Genomic DNA, 22,599 nt, shown 5'->3' on the forward strand with positions numbered 1-22,599 from the left:
AGGAAAAGATTCTGAAGGGTTGAAAATGCATTTCTTAATAAAGACAGATTACAAGCAGGCCCAAATAACTGTGAAATGTCTGTTGGTAAATATGGATAAACATTAAAGTGCAAGTGAGTATTCTGAATGCTGTTTTAAAGGGCCGTGAAACTCTTTTGGTTCAACTCTACCTTAGAATTTGTTAAAAAAATGCTCCGAGATGGGCATGGAATGCTGCGAGCTGAGGGAGGAGTGGGCATGGCCGCCAGAGCAGGGGAAAAACAGGCGAGCCAGCAACTGTTGTCAGTTGGCTCACTAAATGAGACACAAACTGTGAAACCCATTATTTTATAATTTATAATTTTATAAGTTAAAATGCAAAGAAATAAACAGTAATTAATTTAATGTCCTGCAATAATTCTTATTCATAATTTCATATACACATAACCACAATTTGTTATGTCATTATAAAGATAATCGCGTTTATGTAAACACTATAAATGAGGAGGACTTTTCTCCTTCTAAATCCCCGGGTCTGAATGCAGACACAGTGTACAGCAGTGCAGCAGGTATCTTGCCCTGTCTATTCCAACCATTAGTCCTGCCAGTAATCTGGAGGATTTTAAACAGCAGCACGATGTGTTTGAATAGTAACAAACTCAACTGATAAAAGACAAAGTTCACCAATCTCGAGTTCTCATACAGCTCTTTCAAAATGCTTGCTGCAATCCAACAGCATTGCTGTATCGGCCTTGACAGCATCGTGGGGAAAAACATGCAACAAACCCCATGGATAATGAAAACAAACACATACAACCCCTTGCGTGCACAGACTTAGTCTCACCCAGTCATTAGGTCTCACAGCTTGGCAGGTCTGCCTTGCCTTCAGAAAGCATGTTCTCTCATGAATAATTAAGAAGCAGGGTCTCCTTATAGGATAAGAAAACTCCGCCATGAATAATAATGAGAACCCGACATGTCATCACTCCACAAGCAGATTTGCGCTGCGTCATCGATTTTGATCCGGCCCCAAAAATTATTTTAAACCCGGAAAATGAAATTAGCTGACAAAAGCTCAAAATTATCTATTTTTTTCCAGAATTAAAGCTGACAGGTGCTAACGGTGTCTTAATTGATGCTCAACGCACACAAATCTATTAAAGATTTTAATCTTCTGAACCTTTAAATGTATTTAAATTTAACGATGAAGATCATAACAGTAGTAAACGTGTAATGTTGAAGTTATGGAAAAGCATTTTGATAGCTGCACTATCAGAAAGCAAATGTGCAAACATTGTACATGTAGGGGTACACAGCTTGGTACTGAGGCAGCACCGTTAAAGGGACAGCTTTCCAGTTCTAAAAGGTGCAGTGTGAAAGCCCTTAAGAAAGATGATGCCAGTTTGATGGTACTGCTCCAATGACATATCCTCAAGGAGTGTATTAGAATTTAGTAAGATACTAAAATGCTTTTGTTATTTTTGGGTAATTAGAAACGCACAGTTTTATCTTACGCCAGCAAGAGGCTCTGTTAAACTGATATTGGCCTTTCTCGTGTCTGCTGTGCCTCTTTGACCTGTACCGCACCTCAAGTGGGCGATGGGACATTCAAAGAGAAAGAGCATCATGAATTGCTTCCTGTTCAGTTCAGCTGGTTTTGGGGAGCATAAAGGTCTTGACAGCTTGTCCCTGCTTATCCCTTGGGAGGTTTTTGAGCATAGTCACTAACAGGGCTTTATGCTGGTATGTGGCAGTTAGGTGAAAGCCTAGAGGTTCTTGTTCTTAAATCTTGATGAGATGTGCTCTGACATGCGTCACATGAACCATGTCGCCTTTGCCGCTGGTCTCTCTCCTGTAAAAAGGCGAGCAGAGAAGTTTGCTAAAATCGGCAGAGTCTCTGGCTGAGATGCTGCAACAAAAGCGCGAGGGTAAGCAGTCGCTGGCTCAGCGATTGCGGGGGTCAGAAATAAAGATGGCAGGCGTGTAATTTGCGTGAGAGGCAAGAAAGGCACGCAGCATCATGAGGTGAAAGGGATTTCTCCTGGCCCCGGCTTGTTTTGTCTCCGCGTGTCAAATGTTCCGTTTTTTAGAATGGCGAAGCTGCTTGTTTACGGGTTCCCGTCCAAAGGCACATAAAGGTCCAATGGCCCTCAGAAACCTCTACAACTCCTTAACTCCCCACACACCCCCAGCCCATTGGCTTTTCACAAGTTTTGTCGGCCCCTTCGCTCAGTACCACGCCACTGGTCTGGGAGAACGGCCTCATGGGAATGGACATCAGGCTTTGGGTTTTGGTGTAAAGGCAGCCCCCACATATCCGCTCTATCTGGCTTGTCAGATCGACGTTGGGGAGAATTAATGAGAGTTTGATGATGATTTTTTTCCCGAATGGGCCGCACAAAGCCGGTGGCAGACCCAGAGACATGACTCTGCTCTGAACCACCCAACCAACCCTCCACCCCCTCTGCCAGCATCCCCAAAACCTTCAAAGCCCCCATTCCATTTCACCTCCCCCACCCCCACTGAACCTCCCCCTGTCCTCCCCTTGTCCCGGCTGTCATCTGTCTGCCAATCTCCCGCTCCATGGCGAATTCCCTGCTCTCTTTATCCCTCTCTCTTTCCCACAGGGTTTGCCAGGGCCGGCCCGGTGCCTGGCTTCCAGGGGGACACTCTGCTGCTCGCCTTCATCGACTTGAGACAAGTAGGTCTTTGTTTTTTTCCACTCCTTTTTCTTTTCTTACATTCTTCTTTCCCCTTTCTTCTGTTTTCCCTGTTTACCCCGCAACATCCCCCCCTTCTTTCTCTTATTTTCCCCTCTACCGCCTAACCCAACCCCCTGAACTGCCATGCTAGCCATAGGTTTGTTTTAAGGTTTCTTTTCTCAATGTTTGCGTGTTCGTGTTCATATCTGTGGTCCCAGGGCCCAGCCTGATATTTACCTTTTTGTATGTACAATTGGGTTGTGGAGGTGGCTCCTAGACCTCCTCCTGTTTGGTTTAAGGTAAGGCTTTTTCAGATGGTTCATTATGGGTCATCTTATTCCATTTGCACCTCTCCATACTTGAACATTGCAGAGCTGGAGCGTTTGATCAGAAACAATTGCTCTGGCTCAAAAAACACAAACTCAAACACATTGAGGAGAACATCAAGTTGATGTTGCAAGCAGAAAGGCAACAGTCCAAGGCATTATTCTCTCATCCGGTTATTTTTTTAGAAGACGTTTTTATAGTGTTTTGCTTTTATGTTGGCAAAGCCGGAGCCTAGCACAGTCAGGTAACAGTCCTTTTCCGAAAACACATTTTTTTTTATCATATTCCTAGTCAGGCCCCTTATGATTATCAGTTTGGTCCAAGCATGTTCTGATTCAGGGGCAATTGCAGTAACGATAAAAAAACCCCCATCTGATTCTGAGGGTAAATAAAGATTGTGGATTTCAGGTACAGTCCTGCATGGCAGCTATTATCTTTCACATTGCAAACACCAGCTAAGTTATTGAATTAGTGTTTGTGCATCTAAAGCCAATCTTACTTTAGTAAATCAACTCAGAATTTGATTACATGCTTACATGTAAGAAGATGCTTACATGTTATTCGATACGAATTTGTATATTTTTGTCTTCTCAGTTGTTTGTCTATATGAAATTTCCAACAACCTTACGAAAAAATGAAACGGTTTAATATTCTATTCATGTATCAATTGTATTAAAGTAATTAGAGGTTTTTTCGAGGCAATGCATGAAGTGAATGTTTAAATTAAGGCCGTTAACACAAATGTATCGTGTGTGTTTGTGAATTCTGAGATCTAGAGAGGATGGGGAACAATAATAGTGGGGGTACAAGGGTCCATATTTGGGACCCCCTCCCTCGTTGCCGAAGTGGCCAACCTGGGCGGGTGTCAGGGACTGAGAGGGGATGACGGATGGGCTGGATACTCAGGGAGTAGTGGATGAATGAGCTGACAGACAGTGACGGATAGCTCTTTCTTCCACTAAAACAATTCCGTTTTGTCCCGCCTGCCATCATGATGCAGTGCCACTTGTTTTCCATTTAGTTTTTTTTTTTTTTTAAACCTGACTTCACCATGAAGGCGCTTGTGTGGTTTTGCTTTGTTTTTTTAAGAGAGAAAAAAAGAGGATGCAGAAGAAAAGAATGAACAAAATAGCCATTTTGCTTTTTTAATGTCATCTTTTGCTTTTGAACTATCATGATGCATGACTCTCTACAAAGATATCTTTCATTATTAATACTGTTATTGTTATTATAATTTCAATAGCATCCGATGGAAGTCGGTGGAAGTGCAGTTTTCTTTTAAGAGGTTGTTCTGGTGATCAGAGACATCAGAATCATTCTGTCTGTTTGCGTGTCTGGCCTTGAATACGTCCGATAAATCAACCTGAAGGGCCCGTTTGTGTCCCGGTCTCCCGGGTCCTGGGATGGGGCTGCGGGTCAATCCTTATGGTGATAGACAACGAAAAAGGTCCGGAAGCTCTGGGAGGGGTTTTGGTGAGAAGCTGGAACCTAGATTCACTCTCCTATCTGAAAGACAAGAATACAAAAAGAAAATAAGAACATGCAGACACCGCTTCAAAGCGCTTTTGACAGTGAGGAATAAGAGGATGGACGGGGGACTGACATGACAAACGACTTAATTCTTAGATGTTCTCATTCATTATACTGTAGCATTAATCTCTGCCCTTCAGCCATGTTCACATCGCAGGGAACATGGTGACAGTGCTGCTTTGAGTGTTAAGTATAGTTGCAATCTGCAATGCAACTTGTAATTTTCAGAAGTTCAGACAGACATTTTATAATGTCTGTTACGTACTAAATGAGTGTAGGTGTAGCATAAACCCATAAAGAATTTGTTGCAACACTCTTAGAAATTAATGCAAAAAACTATTACTGGAGCAGAACATTTTCATATTTGTACCTAAACCACACATATCTGTACCTCTAAATGTTTTTGAAAGGATACTGCACCAGTGACCAGTTCTGTACATTTATTTTTGAAATTGTACTGTTATTCATAGAAATTAAACCTTTGCAGTTTTGTAGTGCCACCTAATAATATTGAGGATTTTAGGAAGAAAAGCAGCTTCAGACTCAGCATGTGTTGTTTGTAACCGTATAGAGTTTAAATGACATCATTAATGAAACAATGCATTGTCAGTACTGTAAGAAACAAGTATGAGGACATCTTGAGGAAGAATATGTTTTATTACAGCATTGAATAGACAGCATTTTGAATTCAGTGGAGTTGGAAAGAACTCCCAACATCTTCATTTTATACTGTTTTCATTCATCTTCCTGCTCAATTTAGCCACATTTTTGGTAAACTTTCGGTGGAAACACCAAGTGGTAAAGTGATGAGATTAAACTGAATCTTTTTTTGGTCAGCAGATGGGTCTTAATTTGCCACTCCCAGACTAGTGATGAATTATCACTCTGGAGATACTACAGTATGTACTTTTTCTGAAATCCGGATGAACATTCTCTCTATGGTAAATAAGCTTTTAAAACATAAGCCGGGTCGAGGTAGACTATAATTTCTTACAGTCCCACGCGTTTTTTTCTGTAATGTGAGATTTTTAAATGATAAAAATATGCATGTGAAAGGAAAGGCAACATAAAGATGAACCTGTATTGGCTTTACTGGCCCACCAGTCTGTTTTAGCAGGTTATGAAGAGTGAAAGAAAAACTTCAGATAAAAAAAAATAAAGTGTGAGGATTGAACTTATAAATGGTGTGATCTGCTGTATGCTGCAGTTCTATATTTAGTCCTACATTAACAGATTATATTAGGGAAGCTTTGTGGTGATAGGAACCCTTGGCTGGCCTTGGTTTGGGAGGCCTGCTGGCCTCTGTGGTGAGGCTGGCCCCCAGCAGTGCACGTTCTTGGGGCTGCCACATGCCTCAACTCTTACCCTGAATCTTCTGCCTTCCCAAATTCCTGTCAACTCTAAGGGTGGGGGTGGAAAGAGCCGGCAGCCAGACTTTGGTTGATGTAGAGGCCCTTGCAGACACAAGTGTTTTTTGCATGAAGGGGTGGTCTAAATATAGTTTGACTAGAGTTGCCTAATTTAATAGTCAACTGACTGTCTGACCATTCTAATTAACGCGTCTGTCTGTAATATTTTCTTTGTCACTTTTTTCTTTGTCATGTAATCTTAAAAAGTGAAGGATTTTAATACTTTTTTGTTTATATATTCCAAAAAGACATTTAACCTTTCATGGGGCAATCATTGAAAACCCTAGTGTTATTGGAGGTTATTCCAAGACTTTTGACGTTTATCACTTCAAGAATAATCATTTTATCTTGTAATCAAGGTCATTAAATGACCATATATAGTTTTTCACCCGTTGAAGGTTTTTTTTTTTTTTACAAACTACTTATCTACTTGAAGATTAAGACATTTTCTTGGAAATGTGATTTATTACATTCACATTAAACATTGCAATTCTGCATTCATGCTTCACTACCTAATTGGAAATTCAGAGCAGCTTTGAATGTTGTGTGTCCCAGTACAGTGCTCATAGTAATTTGTTACAGGTGCATTAAAAACCATGGGGCAGATTAAGTTAAGATGAAAGACCCATTGTGCCATAGAAGGTTATGGCTGTAGGTATGAGAGACATTATTTACATCCCCTGCTGAGGTATTTTCCACCCCACCCAACCTGACCCATTCTGGGGCACTGTATAGAAAAGCGGCGGGGTGAGGGAACATTTTCCTGGTCCCATGAATTTGGGATCCATGAAGCTGCTAAGCATTCCTGTGGCCTGTCCACAGGCATTATCCTAGAATTCCTGGAACGTTGTTAAAAGGATTCAATGTATAATGCTTTTCCCCTCTCTAACCCCTTCCATTCCTTTCTCTAAGTCCTTGGCGGAGAAAACCTTAGACCAGTGACACTACTAGAGTCTTACACTTGCATCCTCCTGAACCCTCTGGGCACTTTTGTAGTGTCCATACGATGTCCAGCTTCAGCTGTGTCTATTTTTACCTTCTCTCAGTCACTTTTCTATCACTCTTTTTATTCTTTTAGCTGTCAGCGTTTCTTCCTTTTGAATGAGATAACGCTCTGCAATGAGATCAAACATTGCTGTCAAAGTCAGTTATGCTGGTTTGAGCGTGGTATGATGATTGTGCAGAAACGAATGATTGAAATGTAATCTGAATAATGTTTTGGCACCGTTTTATGGTTTAATACTCTCAGGATTATTTTGGAGTCTGTTTATATTCCTTCATTTTTGTGTGTATGTTTGGTAATCGCTAAACAAACTCAGAGTCCACTAGTGACCCATAGTGAAAAAATGTTGTTCCGGCAACAGGGTGCAAGGCGGGGACATGTTAGCGGGCCAGAAAGTTGAAGCCCCCCTCTGAAAGGAGTTCACTGCGGTTTAAGGAAATTTGCTGCTTGCTCCCAATTCTCAGTCAGCGACCTCTCCTCTGGAGAGTCAGGGAATCTGGAGAATGTTTCCTTAGTTATAAAGACTTCTCGTAACAAAACAAGCAATTTTGTCTTCTTTTTCCAATTTGAAGCTGTACACTTATCCAATAGCACCATATACCTCTTACTTTCTTGGTAAAGTTAGTCAAAACAGACATACTCTATAAGGGTCTTTGGTTCAGTGTTGAATTTATATATGCGCACACACACTTTTCAGAAGTTTAGGGTAAAGAACATGCTGACATAAAACTTGATCTATCTGGTCTATTAATGGTAGTCTATCTCCTTATTTTAGTATAGTATTATTTATTTGTATTATAGTTTGCTTTTATTTTTAAGCATTTTTTGTTTGCGGTATAGGAGGAAGTTCATAAGTTCAATAACTTGGGAGTGTCCCATTCAAGGAACACTTACAGTATCAATGTATCATGTAGTTTCAGGCAGTTGATACAACATGTGACAACATGCAGACTGTGAGGGAAAAAATATGGACCTATATATGACAGAATTTTCTATTAACAGTTGTAGTGAAAGGTTATGACCTTGTAGTTGTTTGAATTGTAATAAAGAAAGCAACACACCATTGTACACTGATTAATGACGAGGCACAGTATGATTCCATATTGAAGAAGTGGAAATTCTAGCTAATAGACGGCTTAATAGATGAGTTATGGTGCACATGAATATCGTTCTGGAAAACGAAACCAAAATAGGGCTAGATGTGGGATTTCCATCTGTTTTCAAAATATGAGATTGGTATTTCCCTGTCAGGCATTTGTTTTTGGGAAGGTGAATCACTTCAGTAAAGTAAACTTTTACTGTATGTCACCTTTTTTTTTTTTACACACCACATTGCTCCAGTCGAGACTGTTGTGTTTGTCTTCATATCTAATTCAAAGCAAAATATATATTGTTAAAATTAAAATCACAGAGACAAAACAAACAAAAGTAGAGACGTTAAAAATATCCATCTAGGTTTTTCGCAGAAGGGAAATGCAATTTGGATGTAAATGTGTGATCAAATGATGGCTATATTTGTGAAATATTTCCACTGATCTTTTACTATAAATTATTGTGAGCTCTGAAACAATAGTTTATAATTGTCCAAACAAATTAAGCTGTTGCAGTTTGTCAAAAAAAAAAAAACACATGACATGTCATCAAATAAGTAGATGCGATAAGATACTGTAAACCTCAAAAATCTCTTAGGGTTAAGATTTCATCTTCAGGGGTGTGGGTGAATTCAAGACCACAGCTGTCTCACGTTCTCTTACAGTGAAGTCAGTAGGATGAGCCAGAGTCTGAGTGTGTGTTTTTAATGGAGCCTTTAATGGAGCCTTTAATGGAGTTTTTAATGGAGCCTCTCGGTCAACCACAGTCTCCATGAACCTTAACCTGCCTGGTTCAGTAGCCGAGGTCAGACAGACGGGCGTGAAGGTGCGCAGGAAAGATGAGAGATTGAGGATGAAACCATATGGGCCATGCTCTACTCCTCACCCCGTTCAGCTACAGCTTCCCACAGATCTGCTCTTTGTGTGGATTCTTTAGGGAGAGATAGAAAGTTTGAAAGAAGGATAACTACCACAGAACCTCGATTGTACAAGCAAACTGTCTCTCCTAGACTTTCCTGCCTTTGCTTATGGAAAACATGTGAAATCCAATGAGAAGGGCTGGAAATGTAGGAAGGAGAAAGAAAAGGAAACGACACAGGCAGTGCTCTCCTCAGAATGCTTCTCCATAGTCTGTCTAAACAAGCCAGTGACAGGTGTCACAGTTTAATCGTTCCCCATTTGCTTCCTCTCAATGCCCAGTGAGTGTGTCACGCTTAAATCCATCCCCCCTGCTCCTTTTCAAAGGCGTGCTGGTGTGTGTCAGTGAAAGGCCTGTTTGAGCCGCTGTCACAGGTCTCCAGGGGTCAGACGGATGAGCTGCCCTGCTTGTATGGAGTCAGTGAGGGAGCAGATATTCTCAGAGCAGGGGGTTGACATCTCTTTTTGCGGCAGTGTCCCATTCAGCCCTATGAGGATGGCACTGACATGGATCATCCCTCTCTCTCGCTCCAGCATGAACATAACTGTCAATAGATATCTGCTTACTCTTTTTTTTATTTTTTTTTGTATTTCTCTTACAAATCCTGAAACATGTTGAAAATCAAAGTTCAGAAAGGTTTTTCCAAACCTGTATGAATTATACAGTTAGATATTTGACCCAGGGCCACAAAATTAGCCATAAGTGTCATTTTGTTTGGAAATTCAGATGTAAACGACCCAATATATGACCCAAATATTTAAATAATTAACCTTTTCATTGATTTATACTTTATGATATGACAATATTTGGCCAAGATGCAACTATTTGAAAATCTGGATTCTGAGGGTTCAAAAAAATTAAATACAGTGGTTCCTCATTGTTCACGGGAGTTACGTTCCAAAAAATAACCCACAATATGTGAAATCTGCAAAGTAGTCCGCTTTTACTATAGATGTTTTAAGGCTTTAAAACCCCTCACTACACACTTTAAACACTTATCTCAGACAGGCATGAATATTTTCACACTTTTCTCTTTTGTTTAAACACTCAAAGTTCAAACCTTCGTGGAAAAATAAGTCCAGCATCATAGAATGAAACCAGAGATTTCATTTATTTATTCCGTAACGGTGCCCTACAGCCACGTAACTTCTACCTTTGTTTAGCATGTTCAGAAGTTCGACTTTTTGTGCGATGGTTAGCATCTTCTTCTGCCTTTTGGGTCCTACTGCAGATGTCTTTGACTGCAGAATGTTTCATCGACATTGTGGAGAGAAAACTTGCAAACATAGTTTAGTGTGACTTCAGAATCACACTCCTAGCGATCGAAGATTTATGTAAATTTGCCAAGCTAAACACATTCTGTACCGTACTGGAGACACTGCATGGAGGAGATTGATTGACAATGGTCTACAGCCAATGAGGACGCATAAAACAATCCGCTGAAGAAAAAAAGCATGTCAAATTACATGAAAAAAATCTGCGTAACTGCGAAGCCATGAAAAGTGAACTGCGTTATAGCAAGGGATCACTGTACTGATAAAATGGTGTTTAAAGTTGACCAAAATAAAGTTCATAGCAATATACATTTGTAATCAAAATTGTTTTATTTTTTATATAATCACAGTAGGACATTTGCTAAATATACAATGTAGTTTTGGCTATTGCTTCAGAAGAATATAGCTGTTTAACCATATGGATTACTTGGCGCCTTTTCCTTTTTAGGGCTTCAAAGTTTTGCACTTGACTATCATCATATGACTAATACAACTCAAGTTTTAATTCTTCAAAATATATTCTGTTGTGCTTTAATAAAAGTCATACAGTTTTTGAACAACATGTGTGGAAATGATAACAGATTTTTCATTTTAGGTAAACTTTCCCTTTTGTGGACTAAACATTGTACGATTATCAGTGGTGAAAAGAGTATTAAAAAATCATACTCAAGTAAAAGTACCATTACTTGCCCAAAACTGTAGTGCAATTAGAGTAAAAGTATCTGTTGTAAATATTACTCAAAGTATGAGTTGAAATAGACCTTTCAAATGTACTCAAGTAGTGAGTATTAAGCTGTGAAAGTCTGATACGTTTACATGCTATTTGTGCGTGTTTGTGAAAACTTAACATTCTGTAGTGCATTTAGTGATTGTTCAGTCCATTTGGCACTTTCAGTCAATATACAGTAGGCATCCATCATCTTCTCATCAGTGACATGCATCTAAACAGTCTCTGGGTCATTGCATGTAACAATTTTAGACATCTTGGACACTTTTAATGCTTTTAATGGATTTGCTGTATTTATAAAGCGCCCAGGTTGTTCAGTAGGATGTGATTTAGTTTCTATGTGTGATTTGATTGGACAAGAATCAGCGAATTTTCTACTCAGCCAATCCCCATAGACAAGAAAAAAATAGGGTAGTGACTGCAGGTTAAAGTAAAGTAGTGGAGTAAAAGTACCAATACAGGACTAAAAATGTACTCAAGGGAAAGTAAAAGTACACATTTTTAAGACCACTTAATTACAATTTCTGAAAAAACAACTCAATTACTGTAATTTGAGTATTTGTTAATTGTTACTTAATACCATTGATGATTATGAGCTGAAAGATGGCTAATGTGAAACAATCGTAATGATTTCTTTGGTTGTGGCATCACAGCATATAATAGCATAATAGCAAAAATAACAAAACTGAAATACTGATAGTTGGTTCTGGTATCTATGTCAAACTGATGGACCTGTCTTTTGAAATAGATAGGGTTTACGTTAAACCTTCTTTATTAGTATGTAATCTTGGTGTTCTACTTGACTCAACTCTATCTTTTGCCTCTTACATCTCTTGTTATTAAAACCTCTTTTTTTCATCTTCGTAATATGGCACGTTTTGGTTCTTCTCTAACTCTTGGTGGTGCTGAAATCTTAGTCCATGCACTAATCACATCATGTCTAGACTATTGCAATGCTGTTATTTTCACTGCCTAAAAAATATTGCAAGGTTCTACCAGGCGTTCTGCTCGCATTACTCTTCTACTACATGATCTTCACTGCTACTTGTGGCAGCACGTATACAATTTAAAATATTACTCCTGACATTTAAGACATTAAATGGTCTTTCGCCTCCACATCTATCTGACCTACTGCACTCTTACTGTCCTGCCCAATTCCTCAGATCTTCTGAGCTTGGTCTTTTGTCTGTTCTTTGTTGTCGGTTGTCCACTTTAGGTGGAAGGTCATTTGGTATTACTCTCAAGTTAGGTAATACCCTACCTCAATCACTTAGAAATATATAATCTCTGTCTACCTTTAAGGCTCAGCTAAATATGTACTTTTCAACCTGTATTTTGCAGAATGTTATCTCAATGGCCCTGTGTATTTTGTATTGCCGATGTGGACGTCTGATCATCATCTTTTGTGTATTCTTCATTTTCTCTTCGTCTTCGTCGTCTTCTTCTTCATCTTCTTCTTTGTGTTGCTCTTCTTCACAGCAGTGGCTGGCCCAACTACATCTGTGGGGTTCTAAGACAACCTCATACATAAAAAAACAACAACAGATCTAAACACCTTCACAGTGTATACAGTATATTCAGAGCTGTATATATAGAAAATTCACATAAGAGAGGTAATAGTTGGCAAAATAACACCATTTAAGGGCTTTAGAAATGGAATCAAGTAGATGTCGTTATTATTACCTCCTTTTTTATTACCTTATTACTGTATTGTATATATATATATATATATATATATATATATATATATATATATATATATATATATATATATTACTGATTTAAGGATTGGCGGTGACCTGTATTTGATGTTCTTGGATGGATGGATAGCTTTCCATTAAGTTTCTGTATTTCAACATGGAGAGCTGCTAATAACAAATTAGATGTTAAATACCATCTATAGAATTTTCTTACTTTCTGTATCCCTTCATTTTGAATAAAAATGTTCTTGTGGACCAGGGTAGAAGTTACCTTGGTCAGTATTTTACATTACAGGCATTAAAATTGCATAGTTATTCAGTTGCTTAGTGTTTAGAAACTATAACAATCATCTCTGTATAAGTATACTGAGTTTATGCTTTAGATTTGTGTCATTTCACTTTTTTTCACAAAAGCTTTTGTCTAAAGCAATGCATCTAAGCCTTTTTAAACCTTTGTTTGTACATATCTGGTCTACAAAACGTTTTAGTTGGCCTTTTACTTGGCAGTTTTGTCTTGCACAAGAGTACTGTAGACTCTAATAGTCTTCCCTTTTGAACCATCCTTTCATCCAAGCAACATTTCTGTGCATGCTCATCTTTTTTTTTGAACAAATTACTGTATTCATTTATTTATTATTCAGATGCTTCATTCACTGTATTATTTAAAAAGAGGACACAACACCGTTGACAACTCTAAATGATAGGGAACGAGAGCGGGGGAGCGAGTGAGAAGATGCATGAATGTGACGTTTTGGACAGTGAACTCATCTTGGCCCTGGCGCTCGCTGGCTGACCTTCCTCTAGTTAACAGCCAGAACCAGACCAGGTGTAATCACTTTCTCCAGCCTTCCGCCTGTCTTTCCGTCCAAGGGAGAGAGAGAGAAAGTGAGTAGGGGGTGGGCCAGTCGAGTGGCCTCCGGCCGACCCTGCTCGCATTCCCTCGGAGCCAGCGGACGATAAGCCTGACGTGCTATCTGTCTTGCTCCTTCTCCCTCACTGTCTCTCACAGGCTCAGTTAGTATTGGCAGGCTGGGGGGGGGAGGGGGGGGTGTAATATGGTAAAGCGGTAAGTCTGTGTTTTGCATGTTATATATGCTGGAAAGCAGGAGAGCGAGAACTGACCCCCTGGTAGCCTTGGCTTTGCTCCAGTAGAATCTAAAGTCTGAACCTGTCACCCTGTACCACTTCAGCCTCCATTGAGATCTGTCCCGCACCAGGGGCTATGCCCTCATGGGACAGCCTGGGTAACAGGGGTACAGACAAGACAGACTGGTGTTATTTTCGCCGTCTCTCCTTCGTTTTTGTCTCTCTCTCTCCACCCCAGTTTCTTTTTCTTCTGTTTTTCTTTCTTTATTTCCTCCATCTGTGAATTTCTACTTAAAGGCTTGACGGAGAGGTGGATTTACCGGTCTTGCCTCTTTAACAACCTCCAACTCAACCCTCATCACCTTCTTACCGGAAAGCGCAATGTGTTGTAGGTCATTTACAAATGCCAATTTGTTTGTCATTTAGTAAGGTAAATAGGATTTGGTGAATTCCGCTGGGATAACAAGCACTAACCTGACCCTTAGTTTCATTTTGTTTTGTTGTTCTCCCTCTCTCGCTCTCTCTTTCCCTTTCTTTGGCAGCTGTTTATCTGTTTGTCTTCATGCTGTAGTGATCATGAGTAAGCAGTATTCAGTCTGTAGCCTCTTGGTGACCCTGATCATGAGGGCTATCAGAGTTCACGTCCATAGAGACAGCACCACGCCATCACCAAAAAAGCCTTTTATCTGATTATATCGTTATTCATGCCCTGTGAAAGGGGTAGGAGTTCTGTAATGCTGGTTTATTGTCTGTCACCACACCACACGCACTAACACACACAGATCTACATTCCATCTTCATTTTCCTGCAGCAGATGTAAAAGTCGTTTTGATTCGTCCAGTTCCTGTAAGCCCTTAAAAAGACTCTTTTCTTATAAACATGAGTGATGAGACACCCTTAGCACAAATATGAATTCTGGAAACTGCCTCAACAAAAGGCACTTTGTATCAGGCTGGTAATAAAGTTGATTCGTATTTGAATATTAAGCAGAAATAGCACATTATGGAGTTGACCACAACTCTCTCTTTCTTGTGTGAACTAGAGAAGTCGTGCATCTTCTTAAGAGAAAAATTCATTTTTAACTTAAGGGCACATATTTTACCCCCTTTTCAAGATTTAAGATATGTCTTTTGTGTCTCCATATTGTGTCTGTAAAATTTCAGCTTAAAACACCCATCAGATTATTTATTATACAGTGCATCCGAAAAGTATTCACAGCGCTTCACTTTTTCCACTTTTTTTATGTTACAGCCTTATTCCAAAATGAATTCAATTCATTTATTTTCTCAAAATTCTACACACAATACCCCATAATGACAATGTAAAAAAACCTGAAAACAATTTTGAAATTGTTGCAAATTTATTAAAAATAAAAAACCTGAAAAATCACATGTACATAAGTATTCACAGCCTTTGCCGTGAAGCTCTAAATTGAGCTCAGGTACATTCTGTTTCCACTGATCAATCTTGAGGTGTTTCAGCAGCTTAATTGGTGTTCACCTGTGGTAAATTTAGTTGATTGCATATGATTTGAAAAGGCATACACCTGTCTATATAAGGTCCCAGGGTTGACAGTGCATGTCAAAGCACAAACCACTCTGTCTGAGCTCCAGCGTGGAGCTCCAGTGTCTTTTCTGGAATGAGGAGAACCTTAAAGAAGGACAACCATCTGTGCAGCAATCAACTAATCAGGCCTGTATGGTAGAGTGGCCAGACAGAAGCCACTCTGCCCCTGGAATTTGCCAAAAGGCATCTGAAGGAGTCTCAGACCATAAGAAACAAAATTCTCTTGTCTGATAAGACTAAAATTGAACTCTTTGAAGTGAATGCCAGGCGTTATGTTTGGAGAAAACCAGGCATCGCTCATCACCAGGCTAATACCATCCCTACAGTGAAGGATGGTGGTGGCAGCATCATGCTGTGGGAATGTTTTTCAGCAGCAGGAACTGGAAGACTAGTCAGGATAGAGGGAAAGATGAATGCAGCAATGTACAGAGACATCCTGAATGACAACCTGCTTTAGAGTGCTCTTGAACTCAGACTGAGGCGACGGTTTATGTTCCAGCAGGACCATGACCCAAAGCACACCGCCAGAATATCAATGGAGTGGCTTCACAACAACTCTGTGAATGTCCTTGAGTGGCCCACCCAGAGCCCCGACCTAAATCCTACTGAACATCTCTGGAGAGATCTGAAAATGACTGTAAACCGTCGCTTCCCATCCAACCTGATAGAGCTTGAGAGGTACTACAAAGAGGAATGGGCAAAAATTCCCAAAGACAGGTGTGCCAAGCTTGTGGCATTATATTCAAAAAGAATTGAGACTGTAATTGCTGCCAAAGGTGCATCAACAAAGTATTGAGCAAAGGCTATGAATACTTATGTACAAGTCATTTTTATTTTTTTATTTAAAAAAAAAATTTTTTTTTTTAATAAATTTGCAACAATTTCAAAAAATCTTTTTTCACGTTGTCATTATAGGGTATTGTGCGTAGAATTTTGAGGAAGTAAATTAATTTAATCCATTTTGGAATAAGGCTGTAACATAAAAAATGTGGAAAAAGTGAAGCGTCATGAATACTTTCCGGATTCACTGTATCTTTCAGAATATTGAAATTTTCTGCTTTGGACACAATGAAGCTGTTTTTGTTGCCTGTGCCTTAAATGCTAGTTCTCCCCGCCCACCTTTCCTACTTGCCTGTCAGAGTGTGCCTCAATCTCCGTCTGTGTCAGGTAAACAGCACAGTGATAGACATGAAGGAAGCAGATCTCACATAACATTTGTGAGAAGTACTACAGTAAGAACTATCTCAATGATTAATTGATGTATTTGTTGTGGAGTTAATTTAAGCCTTTGTGCAATGATGAGTTGCATACAATTTCGTTACAAAGTTCACACACACACACACACACACACACACACACACACACACACACACACACTGTGCGTGCGTTTAACTTTGCACTGTTTTTGCACGCAAATGTGACAGGATACACAATAATATACACTGCTGTATGGATATTCGTTATGTTAATGTGAAAAAAATAAATCTGACTTAACATCCACAAACTGGGATTGAAGCTTCTTCGTTTTAAATTGTACTGACATGCGGCTCTGGTGATAAAGTAAAGACGGTAAAATCACTGTAATTCATTACAAACATGCCCTGTTTTAAAAACCTTTTAAAATTGTAAAACTCACTCTTCTTGATCACATTTGATGATGATTGATGATCACAGAGAGCTCAACAGATCTTTTAATCCAGTTGCTTTGAGCACGTCTTGTCTTGTTGATATGATTATACACGTTACTACGAAGACATGTTAATATGTCGCTGTCAATTAAATTGTTGGGTGAGGAAACCGCAGTCCTACGTCACGTTGCGGTAGGCCTCAAAATGGGAGTGATTTGGATCCTATTTTAACATCAGGAAATTAAAAAAAAGAGACTTATTGTCTTTATATCACCTTAATATGACAGTGGACACACTATACCTACACACAGTTCTGTCCAAGCAGCTCCCAAAAGATAATTTTCATCATAGGTGCCCTTTAAAGGAAAACCTTTTTATGTATATATATATATATATATATATATATATATATATATATATATATATATATATATATATATATATATATATATATATATATATATAATGACGTAACACTTAACCTTTCTTTCAAAAATCAATCGAATATTCTGTACAAATTCTTATATAATTATATACAAATATAAAGTTTAAAGAACATCATTAATTTGAAATTTTCATTTGTACTGTACCGATGATTTGATCAATTGACTGCATTCTTGCTGAATATTAACAGCTTTCATTTCTTTTGAAACCTTGAACTTAGTTGTATCAGTTGAATCATTTGATTTTCCCTGAAGTGTAAAGCTGCAAATCACATAATAACAAGCATAGATAAGTCACAGCTCCACATCTTTAGTACATAATTCAACCTTATACTTTGTTTCTGTTTCGTGTGACTAATTGCAGCCTGTTTTAGATGCTTGTCACCGGCTCTCAGCTCTGACCGTACAGTCACACCGCTGCCCCAGCAATAACTTTTACCTTGTCGCAAAAGACAGGAAGGTAAAAGGGAGGTCATGTCTTCCCCAGGCCAGTGCCAAATTCTTCAGTCTAATAATTATTAATTGCTTGCAGCCACTTCTCTAAAACAGGTTCAGTGGTTGAATGAAGAGTAAAAATGAGCTCATTCTCCACCTGCAACACGTTACAGTGTGGTCATATAGATACTGCTCATTCATTTATTAACGCTCATTCTTAGTTGATGTTTTCTGCCTTAGACCAAAGGGCTTGTGACTCTTTTGTTGTCATCTTGACCTGGCAATAACTCTTTTTTTTCTGAATGGACAGGAAGTTGAAAGTGAGGCCACCTCTTCCCCTAGGCGAACGTAAACGCTGTCAAACATCCATGAATTACAGTGTGTAACTCTATTAAAATAAGTGTCAAAACAAGTCAAGCAGAAGGTCACAGAGAGTATACAGAGGGACGTGCCAGATCATCTTTTCTGTGACAAAAAAGCGTGTAGCACCTTTTAATTTGTATAATAATTTTCTATACTAAGTCTACTAAAATTGGATGACTTTGAGGTGAGTAATATCATCTTAGCTGTCTAGAAAAAGTGCAAAGACATGGAAATGTTTTCAGTTTTCTGAGAAAATTGGTGTGTACTGCTGTGATGTTTTATATACAATTTATTTAATTTGTCCTCCCCTTGTGCGTTGTATGGTATGTAAATCTGAGTCGGTCTAATAGGAACAGGTTGGGTAGCCTCATGACTACATGCATAACCCACTACATGCTGAGATTTTGCTGTTGAATCAGTTAAAATTGGTAATGTGTGCATTTGGGATTCTTCGATCTGGATTATTGCAGCCGATACGGAGTACCAATTCCTTGTCATGGTGATCGGTCAATACAGAGAACTGATTTTGATGCTTCATGCATAAAACACGTTTTCATTCACTCTCGTCTGGTATTTTTACAAATTTGCAGCCGTCACGGAGCTCGTATGAATATTTGGGAGACTCGCTGAGCTTCTGACAGAGGTCATACTGAGACACTAGATAGGGGCTCTGCTCGCATCACAGCAGCTCCTAATACTGGATATACAATGGTTGCAACAAAGAGAACATCACTCGTGCGAGTTGCGCCAACACACTGTATAAACAGAAGTTGCACTGCATCTGTGTGTATTTTAGCTTCTGTGACGCGAGCGCAGTGATCGCTCATGCCCCCATACATCATTCATCCCATCACGTGTTGTAGCTGCTGTTTCTATAACCCAGGATGTATGTTTTATGTGCATCTTCCTCTGCTTGTAAACTCATAAACAAACACTTGCAATCAGTTCATGAGATTGGCCAGGTCAGTGAGTACCGATAGGATCAAAAAATGGGATTATCGGCTGATACCAATCTCCGGCCGATCGATCGGAGCATTCCTAGTGTACATGCAATATGGCTAGTGTTATGGCTAGTGTTTCGTTTTCCTAATTGTGACAATAAAGTGAAGTCTAAGTCTGTATTACAAACATCTAAAAAAATGGAAACAATAAATTATATTTCAGAAAATATCAGAAAATCGTCTTTCTTTAAGTGCAAAGTTTTCCAGCCATTTGAAATGTTGACAAATGTGGAATTTAGACACTTTTCTCAGGTCTCTGTGACTGCTTTGCCACACCATAAACCCAGAGATAACTTTTCCTTGTCTGAAGAGGACAGGAAGGTAAGTTTGAGGCCAAGTCTTCCCCAGACCATGGCTTCTCAGACGCTGCGGCCTCAGGAAGAGGGCTGTTTTCATTTGTCCTCGATGTGGCTTGCTAACAGGGCGAACAGAACTGATAACAGAACAATGACCCGTGTGGGGTTCAGCTTAGAGGCAGAGTGTATCGCCCACCGCAGCCCTCATCGTCTTGACCATCCACTGACCCCAACCACCCTCATGATTTTGGACATGTTTAGGGTTCCCTCAGCAAATATTGAAATTAGTGTCCTGAAGCGACTTGTACATCTCTGGATTTAATAGGTATTGTGATGAAGTTGAAAAGAGTTGAGTTGATAAGATAATCTCATGATCTCCTCCTATTTAATTTAGACAGAGATGTTCATACAATAGTTTTTTTTCATTGAGTTATGGCTGGCAGAATACTTTGAGCTGGTCCTTCTGGTCTGCGGAGATCCTCTGAAGCCCTGTTGAGACTTCGGTACAGTTTTTATCATGTAGGTCTCTGCTTCTCCTGATGTAATTATCTGAGCCACACATTAGCCCCACCAGTGTTCCAGTAGAGTGAACCATTGTTCATTTTAAAACTCTGATTTCCCTTAGCCTAGAAGGTTGAATTCTGTTTGAATTAGAGCATCCCCATTCTTTAATTACTCTAAAGCAGAGATCCTTAAAGTAGGGCCTGTGGGCCAAAGTTGGCCCATTAAAACCTTTTAATTTGGCCCACCATGCCATCTGACAAACTTTTTTTATTTTGGTTGTTTGTTTATTGCTGAGCTCAATTAAATGTTTCAATTAAATGTTGTAAATGAATCTGATTATTAAGAAATGTAAATACTGTCACTTGACAGATAGAGAACTATGCAGAAGACATTGGCAAGCAAATCAACTGTTTTTGTTTTTACTGTAATCGGTTAATTATAAAATGTAAAAAATATATACAGTATTAGTTAATGTAAAACAAATGAGGAAATTACTCATGGTAACTATAATTACCTTCGGCCAATTAGCCTCAATCAAGTTTGGCTTTTGGCCCTTCATAAGAAAAGGTTTGGGCACCCCCAGGGCTTAATTTGTGCCAGAACACGCCGGACCTGGCACCTCTGAAATCTGATCCGGCACCTCATTTTACTGATCCCCCTCCTCAACCACCCTCCTCTCACATCCGCTGTTCACTTTCACTTTCTTCTGTGACTCCCCAACCCTCTTCACTTTCTCCACGACAACCCCCTCTTCTTTCTTCATTTTCGTCCTTCACCCCATCCACTTTCCTGAGCGACACCTCCATCCTCGGGTAGCATGCCAGATCCGTTTCCCAGATCTGTTCCGGAACCTCGCAATTCACAAACTAAGCACTGAGCACCCCTGATCTAGAGTCAACAGAATGTTACAGGTCATTATTATCATTGTTTGGTACACCTTATTTAAACATGTATTTTACTGCCATTTTTTAAACATGATAATATAGCCGTAAATTTAATGTTTGTACCATTTAAAATGATAGTTCATTCAAATATTGCAGTTGTGAGAGTTAAACTTGTAATTGAATAATTGCAGGTTTAATTTCCAGTCTCGGCAATAATTGAAGATGGGGGTAGTGAAAGAAACAACACTCTCTCCATCTTCAATACCTATTTGAGGCACTTTTGAGCAAGCCACCTTACCCCTAATTGCACTCCTGGTGCTGAAAGCAATAGCTGCCTACTGCTCCAGATGTATGCTCACTGTGTGTGTACTCCTACTTCTTCACCTTATGCAGAATACAAGACAAGATATTTTAAAGAACATTGTGGTATGTTTGAATTAAAACACATTAAATGTCAATCAAAAATAACAAAGCTTGTGACGTTTCTTGAAATATTGTCTTTGCATTTCACATAGTTACATGAAGTTGAGTAATAATAAATGTTTTAAATAAATATATATACTTTTTTGTTTAATAAACTCCTTTTAAGATTGTGGCAAGAAAATGTTAGGATTATTGCTCGTTTTAGAGTAATATTTAAAAATATAATTTGTCAATACTTTACCAATACTTCAGCAGCTTTTATTAATCTAGGTTGTTAATTTCTTTACAAACTAAAAAAGATAAACAAAAATAACCCAACAGTTGGTTTAGTCTATAAATAATCACCCAGACCATTTTACAGTGCACATTTAAAGTTTACTTTTTTTTTTTTTTTTTTTTTAGAAAACATAAATAAACAATGAGCAATAGTGTGTGTGTGTGTGTGTGTGTACACGCCATTGATTGGTCAATGTTAATTTATGTTTTCTTAAAGCATTTTGAATCTTTTTTTGTTTTGTTTTTTGACAGTCAAAGAAAACACATTGAACATTGTTAATCCTTGCTGATTGACATGGGTATCCTTTTTCTGTTGTTAAGTCCATGTTTGTTTGACTGTGTTTGAGTGTCTTGCTGCTTTGCTGGACACTTTAGTGTAGATGGAGCTTAAGTCAAGATAACCTCTATGGATAACCCCTGACCTCTGTGTGCTACTGCTATGTGGACTGAAATATGGCTTGAGAAATGGGGAGCCACTTTTCCTTTTTTCAGGACTGAGATAGCGCTTATCATTTTCCTCCCAGTGGACTTTGACTCATGTTGAATGATGCTTTAGTTGTTCCCCCTTTTCCTTTTTTTCTTTCCTCTTCTCTCTACATTCACATGATCCAGAACCATGGATAGCTGAGATAAGTGTCTTCTGATTCAGACCTCTCTGGTGGTTATCTGCAGAGGTCAATGTTAAGATAAGACTGTTTTCTTGACCTTTCTTACTATCATTAACAGATTTCCCACCGAAACCTTTAGTAATGACCATAAGCAGTGATAGTATGAGGATCAGAATGCATGGATGTCAATGAAGCACCTCAAAACATTTGAGTTCGAGACTTCTTTGTTATAACAGAAAGACTGTTAATCATAATTTTCAGTCATTGATTTTTTTTTTAATTAGCTATAGACCCAAAAGATCTGCTCTAATCAGATCTTTGTGACCTTCACTGAAGGGCCGGATATTAGGATTTATCAAAAAAATCTTTAAATCCTTTTTGAAAAAAAAAAAAAAAAAATCTTATGACATTATAAAGATTCAATT

At 38.9% G+C, this 22,599-nt stretch overlaps 1 protein-coding gene across 2 annotated transcripts in view; it reads left to right on the top strand.

The window, feature by feature from the left end:
- exoc6b (exocyst complex component 6B) overlaps positions 1–22,599 on the top strand; it is a 168,653-nt gene that overhangs the window by 130,692 nt on the left and 15,362 nt on the right. For both annotated transcript variants that reach the window (XM_056461351.1, XM_056461352.1), the window contains one exon: positions 2,607–2,680. In XM_056461351.1, the coding sequence (XP_056317326.1) occupies positions 2,607–2,680 (74 nt within the window). The remainder of the gene's footprint in view (positions 1–2,606; positions 2,681–22,599) is intronic.

The sequence above is a fragment of the Danio aesculapii genome, chromosome 7 (genome assembly GCF_903798145.1).
Source record: "Danio aesculapii chromosome 7, fDanAes4.1, whole genome shotgun sequence".
In the NCBI taxonomy this organism is placed as follows: domain Eukaryota; kingdom Metazoa; phylum Chordata; class Actinopteri; order Cypriniformes; family Danionidae; genus Danio; species Danio aesculapii.